General features: G+C 39.0%; 1 protein-coding gene across 2 annotated transcripts in view; it reads left to right on the top strand.

The window, feature by feature from the left end:
- The window catches only part of LOC121879913 (serine/arginine repetitive matrix protein 2-like), a 97,018-nt gene extending 74,564 nt beyond the window's left edge, over nt 1-22,454 (top strand). For both annotated transcript variants that reach the window (XM_042386710.1, XM_042386711.1), the window contains 4 exons: nt 6,761-6,936; nt 10,728-10,902; nt 11,753-11,912; nt 15,617-22,454. In XM_042386710.1, the coding sequence (XP_042242644.1) occupies nt 6,761-6,936; nt 10,728-10,902; nt 11,753-11,912; nt 15,617-15,861 (756 nt within the window). In that variant the 3' untranslated portion in view covers nt 15,862-22,454. The remainder of the gene's footprint in view (nt 1-6,760; nt 6,937-10,727; nt 10,903-11,752; nt 11,913-15,616) is intronic.
- The last annotated feature ends 1,717 nt before the right edge of the window (nt 22,455-24,171 follow it).

Raw genomic sequence — 24,171 nt, 5'->3', positions numbered from 1 at the left:
AGTGGCGGGCGCCGGAGTCTACCTCTTTAAACCGGAGACGCCATCGCCTAGCAACGCAGGTACTCCTTGCGCCCGACCTCAGCGACGTTGCCAAACGTGTGAATGCGGCAAGTATGCTGGCAACCAGAAGTGTCCTGCGCTGCACTTAATCTGTTACAAGTGCGGCCTGGAGGGACACCTCGCGCACGTCTGCAAGTCATCAGTACAACCCAGCGCCCACACAAGCACCTCGGGCGCAGCTGTGGTCGCAGGCCTGACGAAGGACACGGCCAGTTTAACGGTGTCAATCAGCTGCAGCGAGGCGGAGGAGGTGCAGCAATTGCGCGCCATAGCAGACACTGCGCACAGGTGTGTCTGGTCAGGCTGCAACATGTCCACGCTCTTGGGCTAGAACCACACCACCTGGATGTGGCCCACATCGCCGGAGGGGGCGTGAACATGCTCAGGAGCAAGGAATGCTAAGTCACCGTGGGATGCGCCTGTATTTTGCGGAAGGCGTCCAGTCTCTGTACCTGTCTTTGTTTGTGTGCAGACGACTTCCCTAGTGCACCCGCAGTAGTCGGCGCCACTGGGCTCATAGAAGAGGAGCCCTGCCCCCCTGCCCGACCCATGACGCTCCCATGCGAGTTGAAAGAAGAGAATGTGGAGAGGCTGGAGAAGTAGTTTGTTGAGCACTTCGGGTATACAGCATTCGCTGTGAACCACACCCACTGCCCGAGATGCAAGGACCTCCCCACCACATTCACCTGCTCCCGGACGCTAAACTGTACGCGGTGCACACGTCTGCAACAATACCCCACCATTTCTACGACAAGGTTCGCCAGCAGCTCGAGGAAGGCGTGACAAGGGGCAGCATCGAGTCTGTGCCCGTTGGAGAGCTGACAAAATGATGGTCGTGCCCAAAAAGGACTGGCAGTCGCGCAGGACGGTAGACTTTTAGCGCCCCAACCAGGCGAGTCAGCGCGAGACCCACCACACCTGGCCTCCCTTCGACATGATCTCGAGCATCCCAAAGCACGCATTCAAGACGGTGGCGGACGCATACTCGGGGTACCGCCAGATCCCACTTGATGACGAGAGCAAGAGTTTCACAACATTCATTACCCCCTGGGACCGATTCCGCTACATGCACACCCCCATGGGCCACTGTGCGGCGCAGGACGCGTTCACCAGATGCTTCAACAACGTGGTGGTGGACATACCAAGGAAAATGAAGTGCGTCGACGATGCATTGTTATACAACCGCAGCATCGCCGACGCGTTCTGGCATATGTGCGATTTCTTCGAGACGTGTGAAGGGTGGGGTCACTCTCAGTCCCGACAAGTTCTGCTTCTGCAGGAGGAGCATGACGTACTCGGGCTACCTTCTCGACTGGAAAGATTACCAGCCGAACCAGGACCTCATCAGCAGCATCACCGAATTCCGCATGCCACCCAAGCCCTAAATCACCGATATACAATCCTGGTTCGGCCTCGTGAACCAGGTGGCCCCGTTCATCGCTGTCGCGCCCCTGATGATGCCCTTTCGCGACTTACTGAAGAAGCCCGCCAGCAAGAGGGTATATTGGGACAGCCAGTTGCAGGCGGTTTTCAAAGAGACAAGGGATGGTGTGGGCAAACTAGCTGCAGAGGGGCTGCGGTATTACGGCATCTCGCGGCCAACAATGGCGCTCACTGACTACAGCCGACAGACTTTGTTGTATTGTAACAGTACTGCCAGTGCAGGACGCCGGAGACGCCCCGATGATGCAAGGGTGGCTGGAAGCTAACTCTGTGTGGCAGTCGCCAGCTGAGAAGAACTACTTCACTCTGGAGGGCGAGACACTAGCCATTGCTTGGTGCCTAAAGAAGGCCCGCCTGTTCCTGCTCAGGTGCCCGGACCTCGCCTTGGTCACTGACCATTGCGCGCTGACGAAGATCTTCAAAAACAAGGAACTCAAGAACATCGGCAACCCACGGATACTCAACCTGAAAGAGAAGACGCTGATGTATGCGTTTCGCATCAAGTACCTGCAAGGAAAAGACAACTGCGCAGCTGACACTCTCTCCAGGTACCCTATACTGTGCGGCCAACCTGATGAGTCTGACAGGGAGGACGACGAGGCAGTGTGTGCATCAGTAGCGGCCACCACGGCTTGTGCCACGGAGGGCGAAGACGCATTCGTTGTGGACCAGCGTCTTGTGGAGGAAGAAGCCGGGTGCGACAACGAATACAGGCTGCTACAGGCCCGCATGTCGGCCGGCGATTGGGCGGACTGCAAGGATGGTGAACCGCTCGCTCTCGGCCCCTTTTACAAGATGCGGCAGCACCTGTCGTGCCACGGAGACCTGGCCGTGTTCGCCCATGAGGAAGGACATCTATGGCTCGTGATCCTCTCAGCCCTGAGACGTGCAGTGCTTAAGAGCCTACACGCAGGGCACCAGGACCGCGACTCCATGCTACAGCGGGCCACACACACGCGCACGCCGAGCCCCTGATACCCACACCACCGCCGGAGTACCCATTCGAGCAGGTTGCAACTGATCTGTTCCAGCTGGACGGGCCCACGTACTTCGCATATGCGGACCGGCTCACGGGATGGCTGGAGATGGAGCACCTACCGAATGGCACCACAAGCAGCAAGCTGGTGTCCACCCTCAGGAGGCTTTTCAAACAGTCTGGTATCCCCGAGGTTCTGTCGTGCGATGGAGGGACCAACTTGATGAGCTCCGAAATGTCGAAGTTCTTTAAAGACTGGTGTGTAACGCCCAGGGTGTCATCAGCGCACTACCCACAGTCCAACAGCCGGGCTGAGACAGCTGTGAAGTCGGCCAAAAGACTATTGAGGGGCAAAACGGGTCCAGGGGGCTTCCCTAGACATGGACAAGGCAGCGAGGGCCCTGATGCATTACCTGAACACACCACTGCAGGACACCACCACCGGTCGGGGGTGGCGGTGAAGTCACCAGCCCCCAGACAGTACCTGATCCGCCTGGACGGCAGCGGACGAACGACGATCAGGAATCGCCGCCACTTCCACCCCTCAACGCCCACCACCGCACCCGAAGCCACCCCTGACGTCACAACAGCACCTGCGCCACCCACCGAGAGGCCCACGCTCCCAGGCACCTTCAGGGTTTTGTCCCTTAGACAAGGACTTCCCCCATGTATCACTCATGTGTTAGTATTTTGTCATAATGGATCTATTTTTTGTATATCAGTTGTATACAGTATTGAAATGAACCTTCACTCATTTTGTATGTATTCAGTTTGCAACTTTGTCATTTATGTATCATTTTGCTGACTTTGGACAGGTTCTTTGCCAGTTTGGCAACAGTATGGGTCTGCCAACGGCAGAAGTTCAACTGTCAGTTCTGGCTCAGCCTCCAAGCTGTGTGAACATGTCTGTTCTCCCGTGTCACCTTCGCTAATAAACAGACTATGGACGCAGCCTTTCATTGTCCCCCGGGTTGGCACCCTAACAATTATAGAAAACCATCATCACTGCTAACCTAATGCAACACACTTTAGGTATACAGTATACTGTAATTTAGCTTTTAGCAAAGGGAAAACAAAACTTTAAATGAAATAGAACAAATATTATCACGAATGAACTGATTTTCATTGTTTTCATATTAAATACAAAATAATATAATTTTTGTTATAAGGCTTAATTAGACAACCATGCCCAAAAGATTGACCAATATGGGCTGCTGTATATGAGTCTGCAGTGCAATATGTTGAGTAGGCAGTGTAGAATGGTGTTAGTGAGTGTGTCATATGGATGTTAGTCATATACAGTACACATACTGTTGTTGATTATACTCCTTTGTTTCTTTTAGCTTTGGTTCCCCAAAGATCTATTTGATTATCAAATCTACAGGATATGGAGGCAAACTTTTCTTCAGAATATAGTCACTTTACTCAACACTATATGATTACAGTAGGTTGATCTTTACATACATATGCAAATGTCACACCTGACTTGTATGATTCATATCTTAAGAAACAAACAAGAAAAAAGAAGGATATCATGTGTCCATCCTATAATTAAAAGATGAAACTACTTCATCCAAGCAAGTTTTTATCTTTTCATCCAGTTTCTTTATAAACTGATAAAGCAGGTGTCCACCACCACACAACACACTAACATCAAGTCTAGTATGTGCTCCTGATACAGTACAGTATTGAATTTCAATGGTATTGTGCAGTACAGTGTCTCAAAAAACTAGCTGCTAGGATTGGTTCGATTATTTCCCAAATGCTACATGCAATTCATGATGTCCCAGGAGGGTTGGTGCGCGTGGCTCTGTGACTTACCGATCCTGCTACACTTGGTAACCAAACATCATATTGATTATGCTGAAATAAATACTTTTTTGAGATACTGTACATTAGAAATACAGTAGCTATAAGACTGCCATATCACCATTATATAACATCAAAGACAAGAAATGAAAAAATAGACTTAATTCATTTGTGTTTAGGTGAAAGGAGTGAAAATTCAAAGTATGGTACAGGTGCTGTATGTCCATAGTGGTGAATGAGATTGTAATGTCATGGTGATGCGGTGTGACCAGCTGAAGTCTCACATTCTCCCATAACAGTTTTCATACGTGGCCGACATACTGTTGAATGTTTTAAGAATTCGTACATGGAACTACACTTCTCTTATGCAACTATTATATTTTGATATACAGTAAACCCTCGAAGGTCTGGGCCTGGTTATTCCAGATTTCGGAAGATTCAAACAAAATAAATTGAGGGTTCTGGGCTAAGAAGCCTCCCTAAGAAGCATTCCCAAAACAGGGTGAAGGTAGTTTTAGGCTTAAAGTTTTTATCTTATAAAATGGCAGACTAAAATTAGTAGAATATAACTTGCATTGCTGTAATCCTTGCAAGACAGCAAATAATTTGAATATAGACATCATATATTTTGCACAAGAGATAAAATATTTTGTCTATTAGTGTAGTACATTTTAGTACAGTACAATTTTTTCAACTCGTATTTTTGGGTAGATATACAAACTTTCTTCATTTATTTTTACTCATTTACTTGCACACACCATCCTAAATCCATATTGTGAAAAAAAGTAAAAGAAATAATTGTCCTAAGGGCAAACCTGTACCGTACTCAAATGTACTACAGTAATCCCATGTTTTTCGCGGGAATTGCGTTCCTGAAACCCCCGTGAAAAGCCAAAACCACAAATACTCTTTTAGGAATCACTGTACCTGTGGCCACCAAACAGCTCAGGTAGGTCATGCACTTAACCACGCCATTCTGTCCACTCACGGCCCAGTGGTCACTGATGCACTGTACCGGCATTTGCTAACATCATTATTTGAAGCTAATCATATTGTAGTACAGTATAATAATGGAAAAGTGTAAACACAGTTATATACCCAAAAAAAATTATTTACAAGTAAACACAAAATTTTATCTTTCGCTGAGGTCAGCAACACCCGCATTGCCAGCCTCTCCCTGCTGTCCCGGCGTCTGCCCACTTTCACGCAGTCATGCCAGCCAGCCAGTCCTCTTCCACCCACATTCCTCCACTTGAAGACTTGTATTCTGACAAATGAATTATCAGTCTTCACCACATCTCGAGTCATAGCTCATACCACCTCTGAGCTTGCCCAATAAAACTGTTTTTCCCATTAAGGTCCTCACTATTCTTGATCTCTTGGTCACTTTAGAGTCTTTGCTAGTAATATTTGCCTTTGATGAGGCTGGCTTACATCCCGGAGCCACGTGGAATGCACGTGGGAGGACAAACAGAAGAGGTAATCACAGTAGCGTTCACAGTACAGTAGGCACGTGTGGACTGAGGCTTCTCGGAGCAGTGGGTGTCTGAGGTGGGAAAGGGTGGCATCTGTTTGCCGCACCACACAAGGGAATATCGAAAATGGCGCGATTTTTTTTTTTTTTTTATGGATATTTTATATATACTGTATATATATATATACAGTATATATATATATACATATATATATATATATATATATATATATATATATATATATATATATATATATATATATATATATATATATATATATATATATATATATATATATATATATATATATATATACTGTATATATAATTTTTTAATAAAAAAACCCACGAATGGTCAAAACCGCGATTTAAAAAAACGAAAAACATGTGATATTTTATAAGCCAAAAACTTTAACTCCCTCTATATGACAGATAAATAAATATGCACTGGGTAACTTCACCTCAACCCCCTCCCCTCCTCCCCCTGCCTGGCTGTTAACTTCACCTCCCCTTTTCCAGTGGTGAAGGTAGTTTTAGGCTTAAAGTTTTTATCTTATACAATTTCAGACTAAACTTAGCAGAATATAGCTTGCATTGCTGGAATCCTTGCAAGATAGCAAATAATTTTAATATAGACAATACATATTTTACTAAGAAATATAAAATTTTTAGTCCTTTAGAGTACAGTAGTACATTGAGTACAAATGAGTACAGTAATATGTTGCTCAAAATTTTGGCTTTTTCACAGGAGAAAGTCTGTATAACTAACCCCAGAAGTCAGGATAATATGTACTGTATTTTTGGTGTTTTTTATATAATTATTTATCGTCTTTATACATTTAGTACATTCGCCCGAAGATTCGGACAATCGGCTTTTCCGGACAGGTGGTCCCCCCTTTTAGTCCGGATCTTTGAGGGTTCACTGTATAAACAAAGAAATATTACAGCCACTCCTTCCCATTTCTCCTCACTGTAATTGTTTCCTCCCATCATTACAGGAAGCAATGTCTGAGGTCCCGGTGATAGGGTCTCCTGTTCCAGAATATGAAATTATTGGGGATGATGACGATGATGATGATGAAGATGATGAACGTGGACTGAGGAAGAAACGTCGTTTCATGCCTGTACCACTTCCTCCAGCTGATAAAGGAATCCTCATGAGTCCAAGTTATAGGTATGCTTTTGAAATGTTATTTAGTCTCTCTCTCTCTCTCTCTCTCTTTTTTTTTTTTTTGTGTGGTGGGAGGAGAAATGAATTGAGAACCAAGACGAATGACTGCCTCATTAATTAGGCCAAATGATAAAGAAATTAAAGATAATAAAAGATATTAAAACTTAGTGAAAACAGTGAGTAGGTTGGTTGCTTGGTGTGGGGGATATAATTGTTAATGCTACAACTAAGTAAGTGAAACATCAATTAAGAAACTGAAAACTGCTATGGTTGATTGTTCCAGTGTCACCATTCAACTCCTTAACCCTTCTGTGGAAATTAGCAGCAAGGAAGGTGGCCATCATATGTGGAAGTTAACAGTAAGGAAGGTGGCCATCATATGTGGAAGTTAACAGTAAGGAAGGTGGCCATCATATGTGGAAGTTAACAGTAAGGAAGGTGGCCATCATATGTGGAAGTTAACAGTAAGGAAGGTGGCCATCATATGTGGAAGTTAACAGTAAGGAAGGTGGCCATCATATGTGGAAGTTAACAGTAAGGAAGGTGGCCATCATATGTGGAATATGTGGAAGTTAACAGTAAGGAAGGTGGCCATCATATGTGGAAGTTAACAGTAAGGAAGGTGGCCATCATATGTGGAAGTTAACAGTAAGGAAGGTGGCCATCATATGTGGAAGTTAACAGTAAGGAAGGTGGCCATCATATGTGGAAGTTAACAGGAAGGTGGCCATCATATGTGGAAGTTAACAGTAAGGAAGGTGGCCATCATATGTGGAAGTTAACAGTAAGGAAGGTGGCCATCATATGTGGAAGTTAACAGTAAGGAAGGTGGCCATCATATGTGGAAGTTAACAGTAAGGAAGTTGGCCATCATATGTGGAAGTTAATAGTAAGGAAGGTGGCCATCATATGTGGAAGTTAACAGTAAGGAAGGTGGCCATCATATGTGGAAGTTAACAGTAAGGAAGGTGGCCATCATATGTGGAAGTTAATAGTAAGGAAGGTGGCCATCATATGTGGAAGTTAATAGTAAGGAAGGTGGCCATCATATGTGGAAGTTAACAGTAAGGAAGGTGGCCATCATGTCTTTCTGTACTTTGCAGTGAGAACCATGAGGACTAGGATGTTCATAATTAGCTTCAGTATCTCCTGTAGGGACAAGAAGGTAACTTGATTATGAATTGCACTGATGTAAGGGTTAAGTATCAGAATTTCTCCTGTTGCAAGAAATGGACAACAGTTTGGCGGCGAGCTTTGCTGGTCGAATTAGTGCAAAAATTACCTTACTATTAGGTGTTGAATATTTAAGTAAAAATTTAAGCAAATCATGAAACAATAATAATTTAAAATATAGCACATATATAGCGATTTTTTATCTTATTAACAGATGTAACAGTATGCCGCAGTAATGGGGAGAACATAATATCTCTACCTTTACCAATTGTGTATCTGTTGAGGTGACTGTTAGTGTGTATATAACAGTTACTTGTGAAACTGTCATATATGTAACAACCTTCCTGGGTTGTCACCACTTGTAACAATCACTCTTGAAGCACGTTACCTTATATTTTAGACATACTAAAATATAAATCAAAGTTTATTGGATCTTCTGTAGTGAAATCCAATATGTTCCTTTGTTTGTATTTATTATAAAAGTTTTCTATGTACACTTTCAAAAAGGATTATCACCGTAACTTAATCACTGTAGCTATGACTGTTAAATGAGCACGGAGGCTATGTTAAATAGCTCGGGAGAACGGAATTTATCCGACGTCCTCCCTCAAGGGAAGACGGAACCATCCACGATGGCTCTAAATAACGTCTTCCTCTAGTCAGGGTTATCAAACTACTGCCCGCAATAGGTGGCCAGAGAGCCGGTCACTTAATCATTTAGCTCAGCACTAAGTGATGTGACTTCCCGTGGACACACCTTATCACGTGCTCTGAACATGAGCCTGATAGCTAGTGGAAAGTTATAGTGGGTGATATTTATGCAAGTCTAATGTAATTAACCCATTTATATAAATACTTCTGCTTATAAGACGGGCAAATACACATAAAATGGTGACATCTTTTTATTTATTTGTCACTTTAACATTTTTTTTTCTTTCTTTTCTTTTTTTCATTAATAAATCAATCATTATTCAGGGTCTTCTTTGACCAACCAGCCACCGCTACTTATAAACAAACTTCACGGCACACCCATTGTCTTTTCTTTAGCTTTTGCTGATGCCTCGCTTGCTTCAACAATTGAAGAGCTGTTGCACAATCCTGCAAGGCCTCAGCTGTTGTAACTGGGTCCATGGCGAACCTCGTGTAGACTCTTTGTTATTGTTTTTGTTGCGTTGGGCAGACACGCGAACAAAATATACCAGTGTGACAAAAACTAATGTATATTGATAGAAATGATTACCATTACAGTCAGGGCACCCTCCTAGGGAAAAGAAAAAGCTGAAATAGATTGGGAATGCCAACGTATGTGTGTATATATCTGAAAACATCGTCATTTCTCTCCATAAGAATATGAAAGCAACACTTATTACTGTTCATATATGTTTTAAATAATACTTACTAATGTAAAACAAAAAATCGACTCACAAATGGTGGTAAAGTTTAAAACATAAGGACAGCCAATGAATGTTGCGCGAGTTTTTACTCAGCTGGTTTCATCAATCAGTTTCAACTCTGGTTGAAGCTGAAGCTTTCCATAGCTGTTGCTGAAACTGTTACTGAACCTGAAGTTGCTTATGATGCTGAATTTGATGGTGTAGCTAAAGTTGATGGTTTAGCCCTTTTAATAATAAAGCTGTTGAAAGAACCTTTTACAGCCGCTTTCTTTTCTCATTATACTTCTTTATATAGAGGTCATATGTGTTTTTAACATCCCTGTTAATTTTAATGCTTTGTTCACTTAATGGATCCACTTCAGAAAATATGTACATTGCTTGCTCCATATACAGGTGCTCCTCTACTTAAGAATGTTCAACTTACAAACGTTCAGAGATACATACATCATCACTGAGGGGGGTTACCTGCCAGAACAGGTGTTTAATGTGAATGAGACTGGATTATTTTGAAGAAAATTCCAGATAGAACAAACATTACCTAAGAGAAGAGTGAGCCAGGTTTTAAGGCTGTATTAAAGGGTATAGCTGTACTAAATATCCATAATCTTTTCATTTTTTACAATATGTTTGGTTTCTACAAGAGTAAAGTTGGACTTACAAACAAGCCTCAGGAACTTAACTCATTCGTAAGTAGAGGAGCACCTTAATATCCACAGACCTTTCATCTTTTTCATATCGTTTTAACACATCTAGTTTCTCAGCTAAACTTATACACTTTCTGTAAGCTTTTGAACCAGCACTACCATCACTCACTCTCTTGCTCATGTTGAATAGGAACACAAAAAATGCCGTAAGAAACCTGAGAATGTTTTTTCTCCTTTTCCTGTTCAGATGCGTGAAAACAAAGGGCCCGCCAGCTGCAACTGTTTATACTAGTGATGCTGGCGTCACCACTCACAAGCCCGGCGGCCTCCACGCACAAGGCGTTTTTTTTTTTTTTTTAAATACATATTGGGATTTAGTTATTATTTATGTGAAAATGTATTACTTTATTTTTTATAATATTTTTGTCATAAATAAGAAGAAAATAATGGTGTAAATTGAATTGGGTCCTAAATTAACCAGGTTCTTAAATGTGAATCGTTGTTATCGGAGGCTTTCCTGTTCAGTATTTTCTAATATAATTTATTAAATTACAACTTTAGAAATTATACTCATTCCCTACAGATACCGAGAGGATTATCGACCAAAGGCTGTTAAATTTGCTGATGGGATTTTGCCAGGAGAAGGTACCTCACCGTCAGGAGGGGAAGAGATACATTCACCTCCTCCACCTACTGTCAAGCGCAAAGAAAAGAAATTGCGCAAGAAACGCAAGGTCAAAGTCAAGATAATTAAATTGGTATGTACTCTAGGACTTGTTTATTAGAGTTAAGTAGTCCTTCAGAGCCTTGATACCTGAAACCCACATCTCCATCAATATACATGTTCTCTGTGTCATACATACTGTATCCAAACAAAACCAATTTCATCCATATTAAACACCTGTTGTAGTGTGTGTCATTCTGCTTGCACAAGAACCTTAAGCTTCTCAGCAAAGGCTGCTGTGACAGCATAGTCATGTCTCATTGCCCCACCAATAAATTTCATGTTTGCAGCTGAATTGGTGCCATACACAATGTGGCACCACCATAATTCTCTCTCTAAAACATTTACTTGTGATCCATCCACTATATTTGTAAATTTTTAGTGTAAGAAAGTTAGTTATTCTCTTGAAAATTTTATGTTACAAAGGGCATCATATGCCAGGAACAGCTGTAGCTTGCACACTGTGATTGTGGTACCAAATAGGTCAATAAGTTTCAGATGTGTTCAGCAAGTTGTTATTTTATAATACAGAGGGAGCACAGATAAATTATTTTCAGGGTTTCCACTGAAGCTCTCGCGGTAGAAGGCCCAAGAAAGATTTGTGAAGATTGGGTTTCGAAGAGTCTGACATTATTGTAGTTTAAGCCATGCAGGAAAGAGGACACAAGAGGGACTTTGATAATGGATATAGATGTATTAAACTTTAGAGAATAACTGAGGTTGGATCCATAGTTTTTATACATTCATAAACCATACAGGAAAAGTTTAAACTGCCCCAAACATAAGTTGAATTCACCTTTATGATCAGCAGCCAGTTCATAATGAAAATGTAGTACTGTATGTAATTATTATTAATATATATATATATTTTTTTTACCTAACAGTATAACAGAGATGACAACAGCGAAAATTCACCTCCTCCCCCTCCTCCTGGGTCACCACCACCTTTAGCAGCCCTGAAACTTTATCCTGGATATACACACTACAACTATACTGCTCCAGGGACAGCTGTGATATATACCCAAAAACCACAACAACCATATGGTAGGTTTTTCACTTCTTACTGAACTATTCTTAAAGGCCATAGAAAAATATGTCATGAATAGACAAAATGAAAGTTGGTTTACTGTAATTCCTCTTGCAAAACCTAAGGAATTGTTTCTCTAACTTATTCTTTTATTCCTTACTGTTAAGCAAGAGTTTGTGATTAAACAGTTCTAATCATGTTTGTTAACATGCATACTCACTAAATATATGTACTACTGTACTGTATACCAGTGAGGGAACTTCCTCCTGTAGATAGTCTTCAATACCATATCTGGCTAAGGCAACTCAAGCTCAGAAATAAAAGTTCATATGGAATTGTTTACTAAAAATATAAGTCAATTTCTGAGAAAAAATCTGATTCTTTGTTCTTAAGCTCTACAGGTCCGTCTGCTTAAGCAGCACTGCCAGGCACTCGAAATTTAAAGTTTGGCAACGTTTAAAGGGTTCAGCTGTTGCTACAGGGCATGGAATGTTATGTTTTGGGACGCTATACAATACAGTACTGAACTTGTATGCAGTACAATATGCTTCGGCAACACTACGATACGGTCTGTGGAGATGGCACGCACAGTAATTTTGTCGCGGAGTCTCCAACTGGCCACCCAGTAGCACTCACAGTGGGTGAGGCTGAGCTGTGAGCTATGTTATTGTTTAACTCATAATTTTCTTAATTTTCTTTACTCTGTTCATGCACATACATTTGTTCATACAAAATGTGCAAACAAAAGAAAAAAATTATCATCAGATCAAAAACATAAAGGGAATACAGTAAACAGTTCTTACCTGGTCTGCAGTTAGCCAACAAAAGTGGAGGAGGAAGGAGCAATCACTCTACTACACAATAGTACAGGATAATGAACAGTGCTCAATAACACACCAAAGTCACAACAGTAACACCGATTCACGGCAATAGGGATGCACAGCGATCGTCAATATACAGAGCAATACCTGTACAATATAGTAAACAGATTGCATTGTTCAAAGTCAAAGTAAACACAAGTGTAGTCATGGCCTGGGTTGGTTGGTGGCACGCTGGTAGCATGCCCCTATAATACATATACAGGTTGTACCTCTCTAGTCCGGCATTCTGTGGTCCGGAAACTCCCGTGGTCCGGAACGATTTTAGTTTGTCCAATAGGTAGATAGGCAGCTTTTTTTTCTTCTTCTTTTTTTTTTTTACTTATCAGAATTATTATTATTATTATTATTACAGAAGTATTAAATTATTGCCCCTCAGGCCCCAATGTGGGTCGGTGACCTATGCCCGGTTGGGCTAATCCCCATAAAAAAAAACAACAACAAAGCTGCGGAAATTAAGGTTTGTTTACATCCGGCAGTTCGGCTGCTCTCTCTCTCTGCTTGTCTATACAGAGTACAACATTTAACCCTTCACTATATATGAGCAGTAAATAAGTGTTGCTTTCATATTCTTATGTAGAGTAATGACGATATGTTTTCACATGCACGCACTTACATACTCGCAGTCTCACTTTTTTTTTTACCATTAATGGTTAGCTACTTATATTGTTCCATTTATTAACATTAAATAACATTACAGGTACTTCAAACAACCATATAATTTTTTTACATTAATTTTACTCCAGCTACAATCAGGGTCTTATTTTCTTCAGTTTTATATGTAGAACCAATCAGTCACTGGTTTTGTAAGCTTTAACAAAAACAATGCCGGCAGCCGTCTCGTCTCATCGTGTGTTTTAATATTCCACGTATTATTAATAGATTGTATTGTTAATTTTGCACACACAAACATTAATTCAATAAAAACAAATTCAGAAACATTAATTAAAATATATATGAACAGTAAATAAGTGTTGCTTTCATATTCTTATGTAAAGTAATGACGATATGTTTTCACGTGTGCGCACTTACATACGCGATCTCTCTTTTTTCTTTACCGTTATCGTTAGGTACTTCTATTGTTCCATTTATTAACATTAAATAACATTACTTAAAACAACCATATTAATTTTACTACAGCTACAACCAAGGTCTTATTTTCTTCAGTTTTATACGTAGAACCAGTCAGTCACTGGTTTTGTAATCAACGAAAACAATGCTGTGTCATTTCCTCGTGTGTTTTAATATTCTACGTATTATTAATGAATTGTATTGCTCATTTTGCACACATAAACATTAATTCAATAAAATAGACATTCAGTAATAAACAATAATGAATCTTTTGTACATAAGAGAAATGATGCTGTTTACATGATTATGCACGTTGGCGGGACGTTCAAACCCGTCGAAATTCAAGTTTCCGCCTTCAAAATTTTTATTTTTTTTTTTTTTGTGTGTGTGTGTGTGTTCCAATAAAATACGTTGAATTAAAAACTCGCGAAATTTGAGAAGCTACTATACGACATTTAACCCTTTAATATGTCTTCAAAGAGACCATGATGTAGAGAAAGTGGTGCTAGTGCTTCCAAGCATAAGCACAAGTCACTATCTATCCAGGAAAAGGGTGAATTTCCATGGTCCAGCACCGGTCAGGTCCCGAGGTTGCCGGACTAGAGAGGTACAACCTGTAGTAGTTTTCTAATTACAAACCTACAGTAGATATGTACTCCCTCTGGTTTTTGCTGAAAAAGCTAGATAATAATTAGTAAAATCATTTCTCAGATTCAGGTTGGCTGATTCATAGGTAGTATCTTTTATAGCTTTTTCCTCTCCAAGTGGTTTAATGTCAACCTGGAAAGTCCAACGTTGCCACGATCTCTGTGTGGGCCAGAAGACATAATACATTCGGTATTTATTTGGCACCACTTTATTTTGTTATTTCCACTTTTTTTTATATTACTCATGATTATATAATATAGGCATTCTCCGGTTTACGGAATGGTTTCACTCCTGAAAATCTTTCTGCGTTGTGAAATTTTGCATTGTGACCCCATTTTTTCCATTGACTCCCATTATATAAGTTGAGATGCATTTCTATGGAAATTTCTTGTGGCTCAAAAACGTAATGCATGCACACAATTATATGAATGAAAATTGACATACAATGATTCATTCATGATGTAACATGAAAATAAATGCACAGGTGATGGTGAGATGGGGTGGTGCAATAGGACTTACTGGGAGTTACCTCATTAATACACTTGAACTTGTGGGTCTTTTTCCACTCATCTTGAATAAGGGTACACAGTAACACAGATACATAACTGAACACAAGCTGGGGAAAGAATTCAAACTGAGCAGCACCATTGTTGTGGTGATGCTGGCTGCTGGGGAAGTGAGCCGCCCTCCAACTGTCTTGTAGCTACCCCCAGAATTCACACGAAATAAATTTTATAATTTCCACTAGTTTCTTTGTTATATATCGTGGTTTTTATGTTTGAAATTTTTTTTTTTAGATTTACCAGAATTCCATAAGGGCAAGTTTTTTTTTCCCCATATTGCAAATTTTGGGGTCATACATAATGTAATTTCAAAATTCCGGAAGACTGGATTTCTGTAACCCTGGATTCCATATCATGGGGGTTGCCTGTAGTGGATAGGTAGGTGAATGGAAAAATAAAATAATTGCTAAACAGCTAATACCTGTACAAAGTAAAAACCGTGGATACCCGAAATTCGCATATGGCAAATCGGCGGTTGGTGAGAAACTACAGTATTACATTAAGAGCATTTATTGTCAATCATTATAAAACTAGTAACAATTCTTTGTATATCCCCAACAGCCTACAACTCTGGGCAAGCCCAGGGAGCCCTGGCTGTTCCAGGTGGAATGGTCCTCCAGCAGGGTATTGGTAATCAGTCCCAAGCACCACTGGGAGCATTAGGAGGATTATCATCAGGCGTGTTCCGCTACCCCGGATATGTTTACACAACTGTGTATTCTCCCGGCCAGCAACTGCAATATGTTCTTCCAACTCCTCTGACATCTGATGCAGCTGTTTCCCCTACAAAAAAGGGCAAAAATTAAGACATTGTGTGCTTAATGTAAAGAGAATGAACTAAAAAATGCAGATGGTTTTTTAAAGATTTAAGAAACCAGCCTATAGTTTTAAGAGAATACAAAATTTAAAATTTTCTATTCATTATAATTAAAGCCTTTGATAAATTCATCTGATCTACATTATTTAGTTATTGAAAAATTAAGGACAAGAAAAAGTATTTACAGAAGAACACTATAGATGTGAATAATGTGGGTCATTGTGTTTTCATAGCCAGTAGAAGAGTATATTGATTGCTCAGTACAGCATTGGACAGGTACAGTATCTCAAAAAGTATCTGTCAGGATTGGTCCGATGACTTCTGAAATGCTACACTCAACTCATGATGTCCCGGATGGGTTGGTATGCGTGCCTCTTTGGTATACTGATCCTACTACATTTGGTAATCAAACATCATATTAATTACACTGAAATAATTACACATTGCATTAGTTACGTTAAACTAAATGCAATACCAAAGTAGATGCATGTCCCACTATCTATCATCCGTGGTTTCTCACAGTGTGGACAGATACTTTTTTGAGACACTCTACATGGCCTCTACCTCTTGTGAAGAATGAGTCAGTTAAGGAGCTTATTTGCAAGCTAGATTTCAAACGGGCCTTGAGTTATCATAAAGACCTCTGCAAAACCTCCCCTCCAAACAACTCATAGCCTAGGCAAGTTTCATCAGACTATAGCCAATGTAATCTTCTGAGTTGTTTTCTCTCAAGTATAATGTCTTGAATCTTTGCCATTTCATATCACTTTCTACACCTGTCATGTACTGAACCACTCTTCCATCTTATATCCCTTTTGTATGAGGCTTTTATACCCCTTCATCCACCCCGCAGGAAAGTGGGTGAGAGTTAAAGGTAAAAAACTTTATTCGGGAAGCAAGAATTCACTCTCTTAGATGGGCATTCATAGTACAGGTAGCCACTATTTAGGACAATATAAAGCAAGTTGGTCGTATTACTTTTAAGAAAATTACAAATATCATGTTTAGTTTCCAAATGCTAATGTTTTGTTATGTTTCCAGACAAAAATATGCATAAAGAAGAGTAATCTTTTCTTTATCTGAAGTTCTTTGAAATACTGTACATCAATTAGGTATTGAGGTATTTGCATTAAAGAGGCTTCCAATGTAGGCATTTACCGTTTGTGTGAGAGCATTGCAATTATGTTTTATCAACCCTTAAATAAGCATCTTTTGAATTACAGATACATTACTCACAGAGCCACCACACATTAAAGAACTGGAAGGCATTTAATATGATGCTCGGGAGATTAACTTACCAACAAGGCAATGACTTGAGAAAGTTCACACATTTACAAAGACTATGTGACAGTTGTATCTACTGTAAGTATGTGTGTGTGTGTAGTATGCTGCAATAGTCAAATAATTCCCAGTTGGTATTGTGTCTTGGATATTATATTATGGTATTACTGTCACTACAATCACTTTGGGAATTTCCATTGACAGCTACTATAGTAATATTTTTTTTAGTTTGATTCAATACAGTGCAGTTCCTCTCATCCTAATTCCAACTATCCTATGAATCTTTCAGGTATCCGAACTTTGTTCCCTTTGGTCCCGTTCGGTAAAAATTTTAATTTAGTCCAACAGTCCGAATGCAACCAAAATCATTGGTTCACATGTCTGCCACCAGTAGCTCTTTAACCACTTTGTTTACAATGTGCTGGGCTTTTTGGTTGGTGGAAGGTGTTTGCTCTAATTTCATGTTATAATAAACAATAAAATTGATTTATAGCCTATCATAAAATATAATAGCACTTATTTTATGTAAAAAAAAATAGCTCCTCCCACACTCAAACCATCCTCTCGATGATGCGATGCAGTTCAGCCGAGCATTCACCCAGCTTTCTCTGAGACGTGTGTGTATCATGACATCACATCGGGGTGAGGGAGCGTGGCCAGCTGGTGGGTCAGTGACGCAGTTACAGCCCACTGCCTCCACATGTACATTCACTCCACAAACATACACACCCTTGCTCTTCATTTTTTTTATTTTATTAGTGTTATACATTATTATATTTTCTTTATTTCCAAGCCGCATTAAAGTATTGTCATGATTATTCCACAACTTTTACAGTTTCATTACATGTAACAATGGCAGCATGCTGCTGTCTCATAGGCCAGTTTTTTCCCCTTCCCAGTGAATCACGGTATCATTCAACCAGATTTTGACCTAATGTTAATTATTGCTTGTTCTTGTAGGCTGTAAGTACGTCCAGGTTTCTGAATCATCATTGGTCCCGATGAGTTTGGATAAACGGAATTGCACTGTAGATATATTAATATCTTTTAGAAGTGAATATGACTGTACGTACAGTATATGAGAAATATGACTGCCATAGTGGAAGGGTAGCTTGGGTGTGTATTCTTGATAGGTTATTGTATTGTCCAGGGAAGTTTGGTGTACAGTCGTGAATCACAATCTAAAAAGTGTTCGATGTGATTTTAAACAGTCCGCTATGTTGTGTAACTTTTGAGTGCCTTAATCTTCAAGCATCTTTTATAAAATGGTTAATACAGTATAATGAATGATAGGAAGACCTAACTTTTATTGTACAGTATATAACAGTATGAGGGTGAAGACCAAAGGGAAAGAAGAAAAAATATAGTTTATATATATATAATTTTCAGGAACATAAACAAAACCTATCCATGTCCGAGCAGTTGTGTCTGATATATTTTGGAATACAGTTTAAGCTGGTATCCCCAGTGGACTGGCTGATCCCCCAACTGAGATGAAAATTACTAGGGATCATCAACCGTTTCTAATGAATATATGTACTGTATGATTCTGAAGGATGGTGGCAGTTCACTCTATATAGCTTTTGTTACTGTGCAGAAACTGTTCATACCGGTATGTACGTACAGTATATGGACTGACAGACAGACAGATAGTACCATATCTATGTCCTTGAATATTTTTTTAGTCTGAGAAATAATAATAATACATAAATATTGCTCTGGGGAAAAGTCATTGGCATTGATTTAGTGCTGTTGAAAAAGCATTTCACTAATCTCTAATATTCTACAGTACAAGGTCTCCAGCCCAAATTCCTTGGGAAAAAGTGGTGGTGTAATTACAGATGACAGTTTTTCCAATGAGTCCAGATTGTGGTCTGACCATTTCATAACCTCATTAGTTGTTTTGCATACTGGATGTAGTTAATAAAATGTTATATACTATATATATACAGTATAATGCAAAGATATTCAACCTATGGTGAAAGTTTATAGCCTTTAAAACAAATTTAGCCCAGGAATAGGTATGTTTTCATTATCGTATTGCTCACACTAGTCATAAACAAACTTATCAGGATCAGCTGATCGTGCATGGTTCTACACTTTGCAGTGCCCTATTTGGATCACTCTCAGCATAATACTTGTACTAAGTTTTTCATGTTTCCTCAGGTTACACACCTACTTGCCATTACTTAATTTATGTAGAATTTCAACCTTCTGCATCATGGCTAGTGTAATATGCTTCCTCTTTGCATCATTACACTTGGTACTGTCCCTTGGATGCACATTGGACAACATTAAAAGGGCAGAATAAGAGCAAAAACCACAAAAATGAGTGAGAAAAGAACAGAACAAACTGCCTTAAATTCAAAATAGAGATGGTAGCATATGGCCCCGACTAACGATCTGTTGAAACTCAAGTCACGGTTTGGCAGGTTTTTATATTTTGGATATATTATTTTAGATTTTTAGTTATTGGATTGGAGATCGTGTATTCTACAGTACTATCTTTATTAGAAGAAGTTAGGGTCTATACCAGGATGAAGCACTTACATTTATTATTTATTAAAATTGGGAGGATTTTATGAATTTTGTATTGTTTCATTTATAGTACACTTTTAATATACCATATGATGTTTGACACTTGCTGTTTACTACAGTCACACATTTGTTTGAATTTATTAGTCACCAAAAAATTGCATGACTTTTTCTGAGACCAAACTGCTTAATGGTAATTTGTGCAATCACGACACTTGTAAATTACAGGTATGTCTTATAAAGTGTTAATGTTAATTAAGGATTTTAAGGTCTAATGGTTGTCACAATGCTGTAAAGCAATCTCGAGAGGCTGTTAAGATTAGGTAAACAAGAACCGTTTTTGTACAAGTCCAATGTGAGGATTCAGAATTTGATGCCTAAAGTGGGGTGACACGTGCTGCATTTTCTCATCACTTTCAATATTCTCAAATCTTGTAAATAAAAAAGTTAGGTTTTCTGTTTGGTTAAGGTTACAAGCCTCTCAAGATTGCCTAATTTTATACTGTAATGTTGTATAAACAGTAGGCTGTATATAGAAGTTTTCCTACAGTTCTGTATCTGAGGTATGATGTACTTTTAAAAAAAAATTTGTATGACATTTATGACATTTCCTGCATTCACAAAAAAGACCAGTGTTGACATGTATTTGGCTATTAAAGAGGAAACTACAGTATGTTCAAATCTGGTTGTTGGTTGAGGCATTCTTGATTAAGTACAAAGACATAATTATATGTTACACCTAAATTTCAAAAGCAGAAAGTAAGATGATTATTATTATTTATTGTACTGACTTCATTTACTATAAGACAATATTTAGTTTCTCTGTGAAATTAGTACAGATATTATACAGTACATGTTATTTGTATTTAGTGCATTCACTACTGTGACTTTAAAAAAATTCATTCTTTCATTGTATGTTATGATTTGAAACCAAACTTTAGGTACAGTATACTAATTATTTTTTGTTCTGCTGGTTTGACCTGAATCCTTACAACAGGACAGAGTTCTATATACTGTACTGTAACTACATCTACAAGTTAAGGATGCGAGTAGGTGTGTTGATATTTCTACCTGCTGTCTTTGGGCTTTCCTATCACTTTTCTACATATGACTTGTAGTACAGTACTCTTGTCTATTATTTCCCCCTTTCTTAAAGGCTTCTATGCCCCTTGATCCACACCACACAAAGTGGAAGAGGGGTAAAGCCAGTAGATGATTATTCCTGCTGTCCCCATTTTTTCTTATTGCCTGAATTGTTACAGTAGGAAAGACAAAAGGGCTCAGGCCATCCAAACATGAAAATACAGTACTGTATATACTTCCATAAGAAAATAAAGAAAAGAATAATTTTTTTAGTTGAATGATATATGTACAGTAAAACATTTAGGTATACACTGTATTGTATTTGGAAGGGATACCAGTACTGTATAAGAATGTGCATTGGAACATTAGAACAGTACAGTTTTGTGTTGTATATGATCAATGAGCTACTGTGTGCCTGTAAATACACAAGTACCCCTGTAAATGGATCTGTTTTGGTGGTTCCTATTGACATTGTACAGAGCATAGTACCCCAGATGTAGTACACAATTATGCTGGGCTGCAAATCATGGACTTGTGTCATCATTCAGAGGGGGAAAATTCAGGATTTCTGTATGTATATATTAAGAGAATGTGTATGGCTTTGTTTTTATAGTTCAGTAACACTGTATAGGCTTATACTTCAGAAGTAAATAGTTTTGCATGTATTTATAGATGTTTATGGGTAAGTGTTCAAAATTAATTACCGTATGCGTTTATAGTGGGAAAATATTATATGGAATTAATTAGTTAAAAATGCACATAATATATATCTTTCATTGGACCTATGATTAATGACGTTGCTTGCATAGCTTTGAGGTATAAAGGGATCATTGTCTGGTGTGGTATGGTGCAGGTGAGCTTCACTCATCCTAACAACAATACACAGGGAAGAAAAAATACATAACTAGGGGTCCATCCCTGGGTATATAATATTTTGTGTATGAAATTTTCAATGGGAAGTGTCTTGCACATTGCTGTTATGATTTGTACCTGTGGGTGAAGTTTGCATGTTTGTTCAGTATTTGCAATAGATGAATGATTCAACTTTATTCAAACTGGATTAAAGGCAATGAAATGCAAAGCAAAGGAAAAACTACAGGGTATCAATCCTCTGTACGAGTTGGGTGTACTGTACAGTTGAGGTGTGGTTGGGGTCACGGATCAGGACACCAAGACAGACAATTTCAGAGAAGTAATGTCCCTTTTGTAGTAAGCACTGGTGTGCTGACAGCACCATGTTCCTGGGAACATGTATTTTCTAATATTTTGTTCAACTGCTTTATTAATATCTTAGTCTGATAATATTCTATCCTAAAGATAATAGGAAGTGAAAACTACTAGTAATTTCTAATGTAAATTGTAGAAAGATAATTTTATCTTTTATTATAATCTAACTTTAAAAGGATTTACATGCAGCTGAAAATTCTTCTCTGATGTATGTTCTTTAACTGTTGTTTTCTGTAAAGAAAATAATTTATATGTTCTTTTTTGTCATAATTTTTTTGAGGCCAAAAAAAAAATCAACATCTACAGTATTTGAGAATTATTAGAGCTTTTCTGCAGGTACTTTACAGCAAGTACAGTATTGTGGGTGTCATGTCTCACAGTATTGAAACTTATCCTAAAACCTTGTAAATATGGGGTTAAGCAGATGATGAATGTTACAATAAAAGTTACTGTTGACATTTGTTTTCATTTTCTTCATTTTGTAAAAATGCAAAAACATTTAACATATTTTCTCTCCAATTTTGGAAAGCTTTAGTTTGTGTAAAATGTCATCAGTACGTACTTGGAGCCATATAATAGCTAGTTCTCGATGAGCAATTGTAACAGTATCATAACCAGTTACAACTCTATATAGGCAAATAATGTTTCATAAAAAAAAAATACTTATGAGAATTGATGTGATGTGGAGGGTATACCAGGTAGATACTGTACAAGGCTTTTACAGTAGAACACAGAAAAACACATCTGTCACAGCAAATAAAAGACCAACTTGTGTTGCTATTACTTCTAAACACCCTGTGGTGAAGCTGGAAAAGTTTGCAAGAGAAAGCAACAAAATAGTCATATCAAATACATACCCTTGGCCTATACAGTACTTTGGGGAGACACTTAAAAATAATAGTTGTAACAAGGAAGTACAGTAGGCTTCTACGCCCTTAACTCATGAGACATAAACGCAAGCATGAACTTAGCATGTTTCCCTGTTGGGCGCTGTAAACGCTTCTGTGCTTCACCTTACACAAGGATGTAGGGGGGTGCCCAATAAATGAAAAAAAAAAGGAAGTACAATACAGCACAGGTAATAGCAGTCATGGCAACACAAGGTGAGTCTTCTTACAGTAATATTACAAAGGATAACTGGGATGTAATTTTGAACATTGGAAACATTGGAACGGATAGTCGGATTATATCTCAGCCCAGATACACACTAGGGTGGTTAAGTTAAAAACCAGCACGGGGTACACCACTTGTCCAACAGTATATTGTACAGTAGTGAAATTATACCCAATAGAACAGGACGTAGGTATAGAACATCATCTTCAGACAAAGGAGACTGATCAATGTGGAGTTGGAGTTAATTCCCGCCCACCAAGACAGGCTGCTTTGGGTTCAGCTAATCTTTGGTGATCAAAATTTGCTTTAGGACTTTTGTAAACAATGTATATAATGCACTGTATATTTTGCCACGTGGATTAATATTTTATTTATTTTCTTTGCTGCTTGGGACTACAGTATGTCAAAACTGTAATTTACTGTTTTGACAGTAAACACATACTGTACTTAGTTTAGATATTTCTGTACTGTATATTGTTTGATAATAGGGATTGTGATTATTATATTAGCAATGAGAATTAGCTTAAAGCTTGGTGGATCTCCTTATTGTTTTCTTTAATGCTCATGCGTCATTAGTCTCTTGTTCGACTGCTTCTTGCCATACATTTTATCAGTATATTTTTGCTCGACTTGAACTAACCATTACACAAACGCCAGGCCTATACTGGAAATCAAATCCAAGTACAGATGCATAGTGTAGGGACCAAAGGACATAAAAATGTTCGAAGGACCAACTTTATCATTATTAATAAAGGGTTCAACAAAAGATAAGATATATTAAAGCACAAATCACCTTGTCTGACTACCACATATTGGTCATATATTTAGAGGAATATACTGATAGTTTGTAGAGGAAAGCATCCATCTAAATTTATGGCAGGAAGCTGTTGAACAAGGGACTTGTAGCACTGGATCCAGGAAGAAAACTCGGGCTACGATTGCAAGTTTATTTGTGTGGCGAGAAGAACTGTGCTCAAGCGCGGAGCAAAGAGTGAGTGACTGTTCCGAGGCCACCCACGAATATACATACCGGCTGACTGAACAAAGCTGTCTCGGCTGA

Source organism: Homarus americanus, unplaced genomic scaffold, assembly GCF_018991925.1.
Source record: "Homarus americanus isolate GMGI-L3 unplaced genomic scaffold, GMGI_Hamer_2.0 scaffold29478, whole genome shotgun sequence".
Lineage (NCBI taxonomy): Eukaryota > Metazoa > Arthropoda > Malacostraca > Decapoda > Nephropidae > Homarus > Homarus americanus.
Note: the sequence above shows the minus strand (reverse complement) of the source record. Positions and strands in the feature narration are given on the sequence as shown.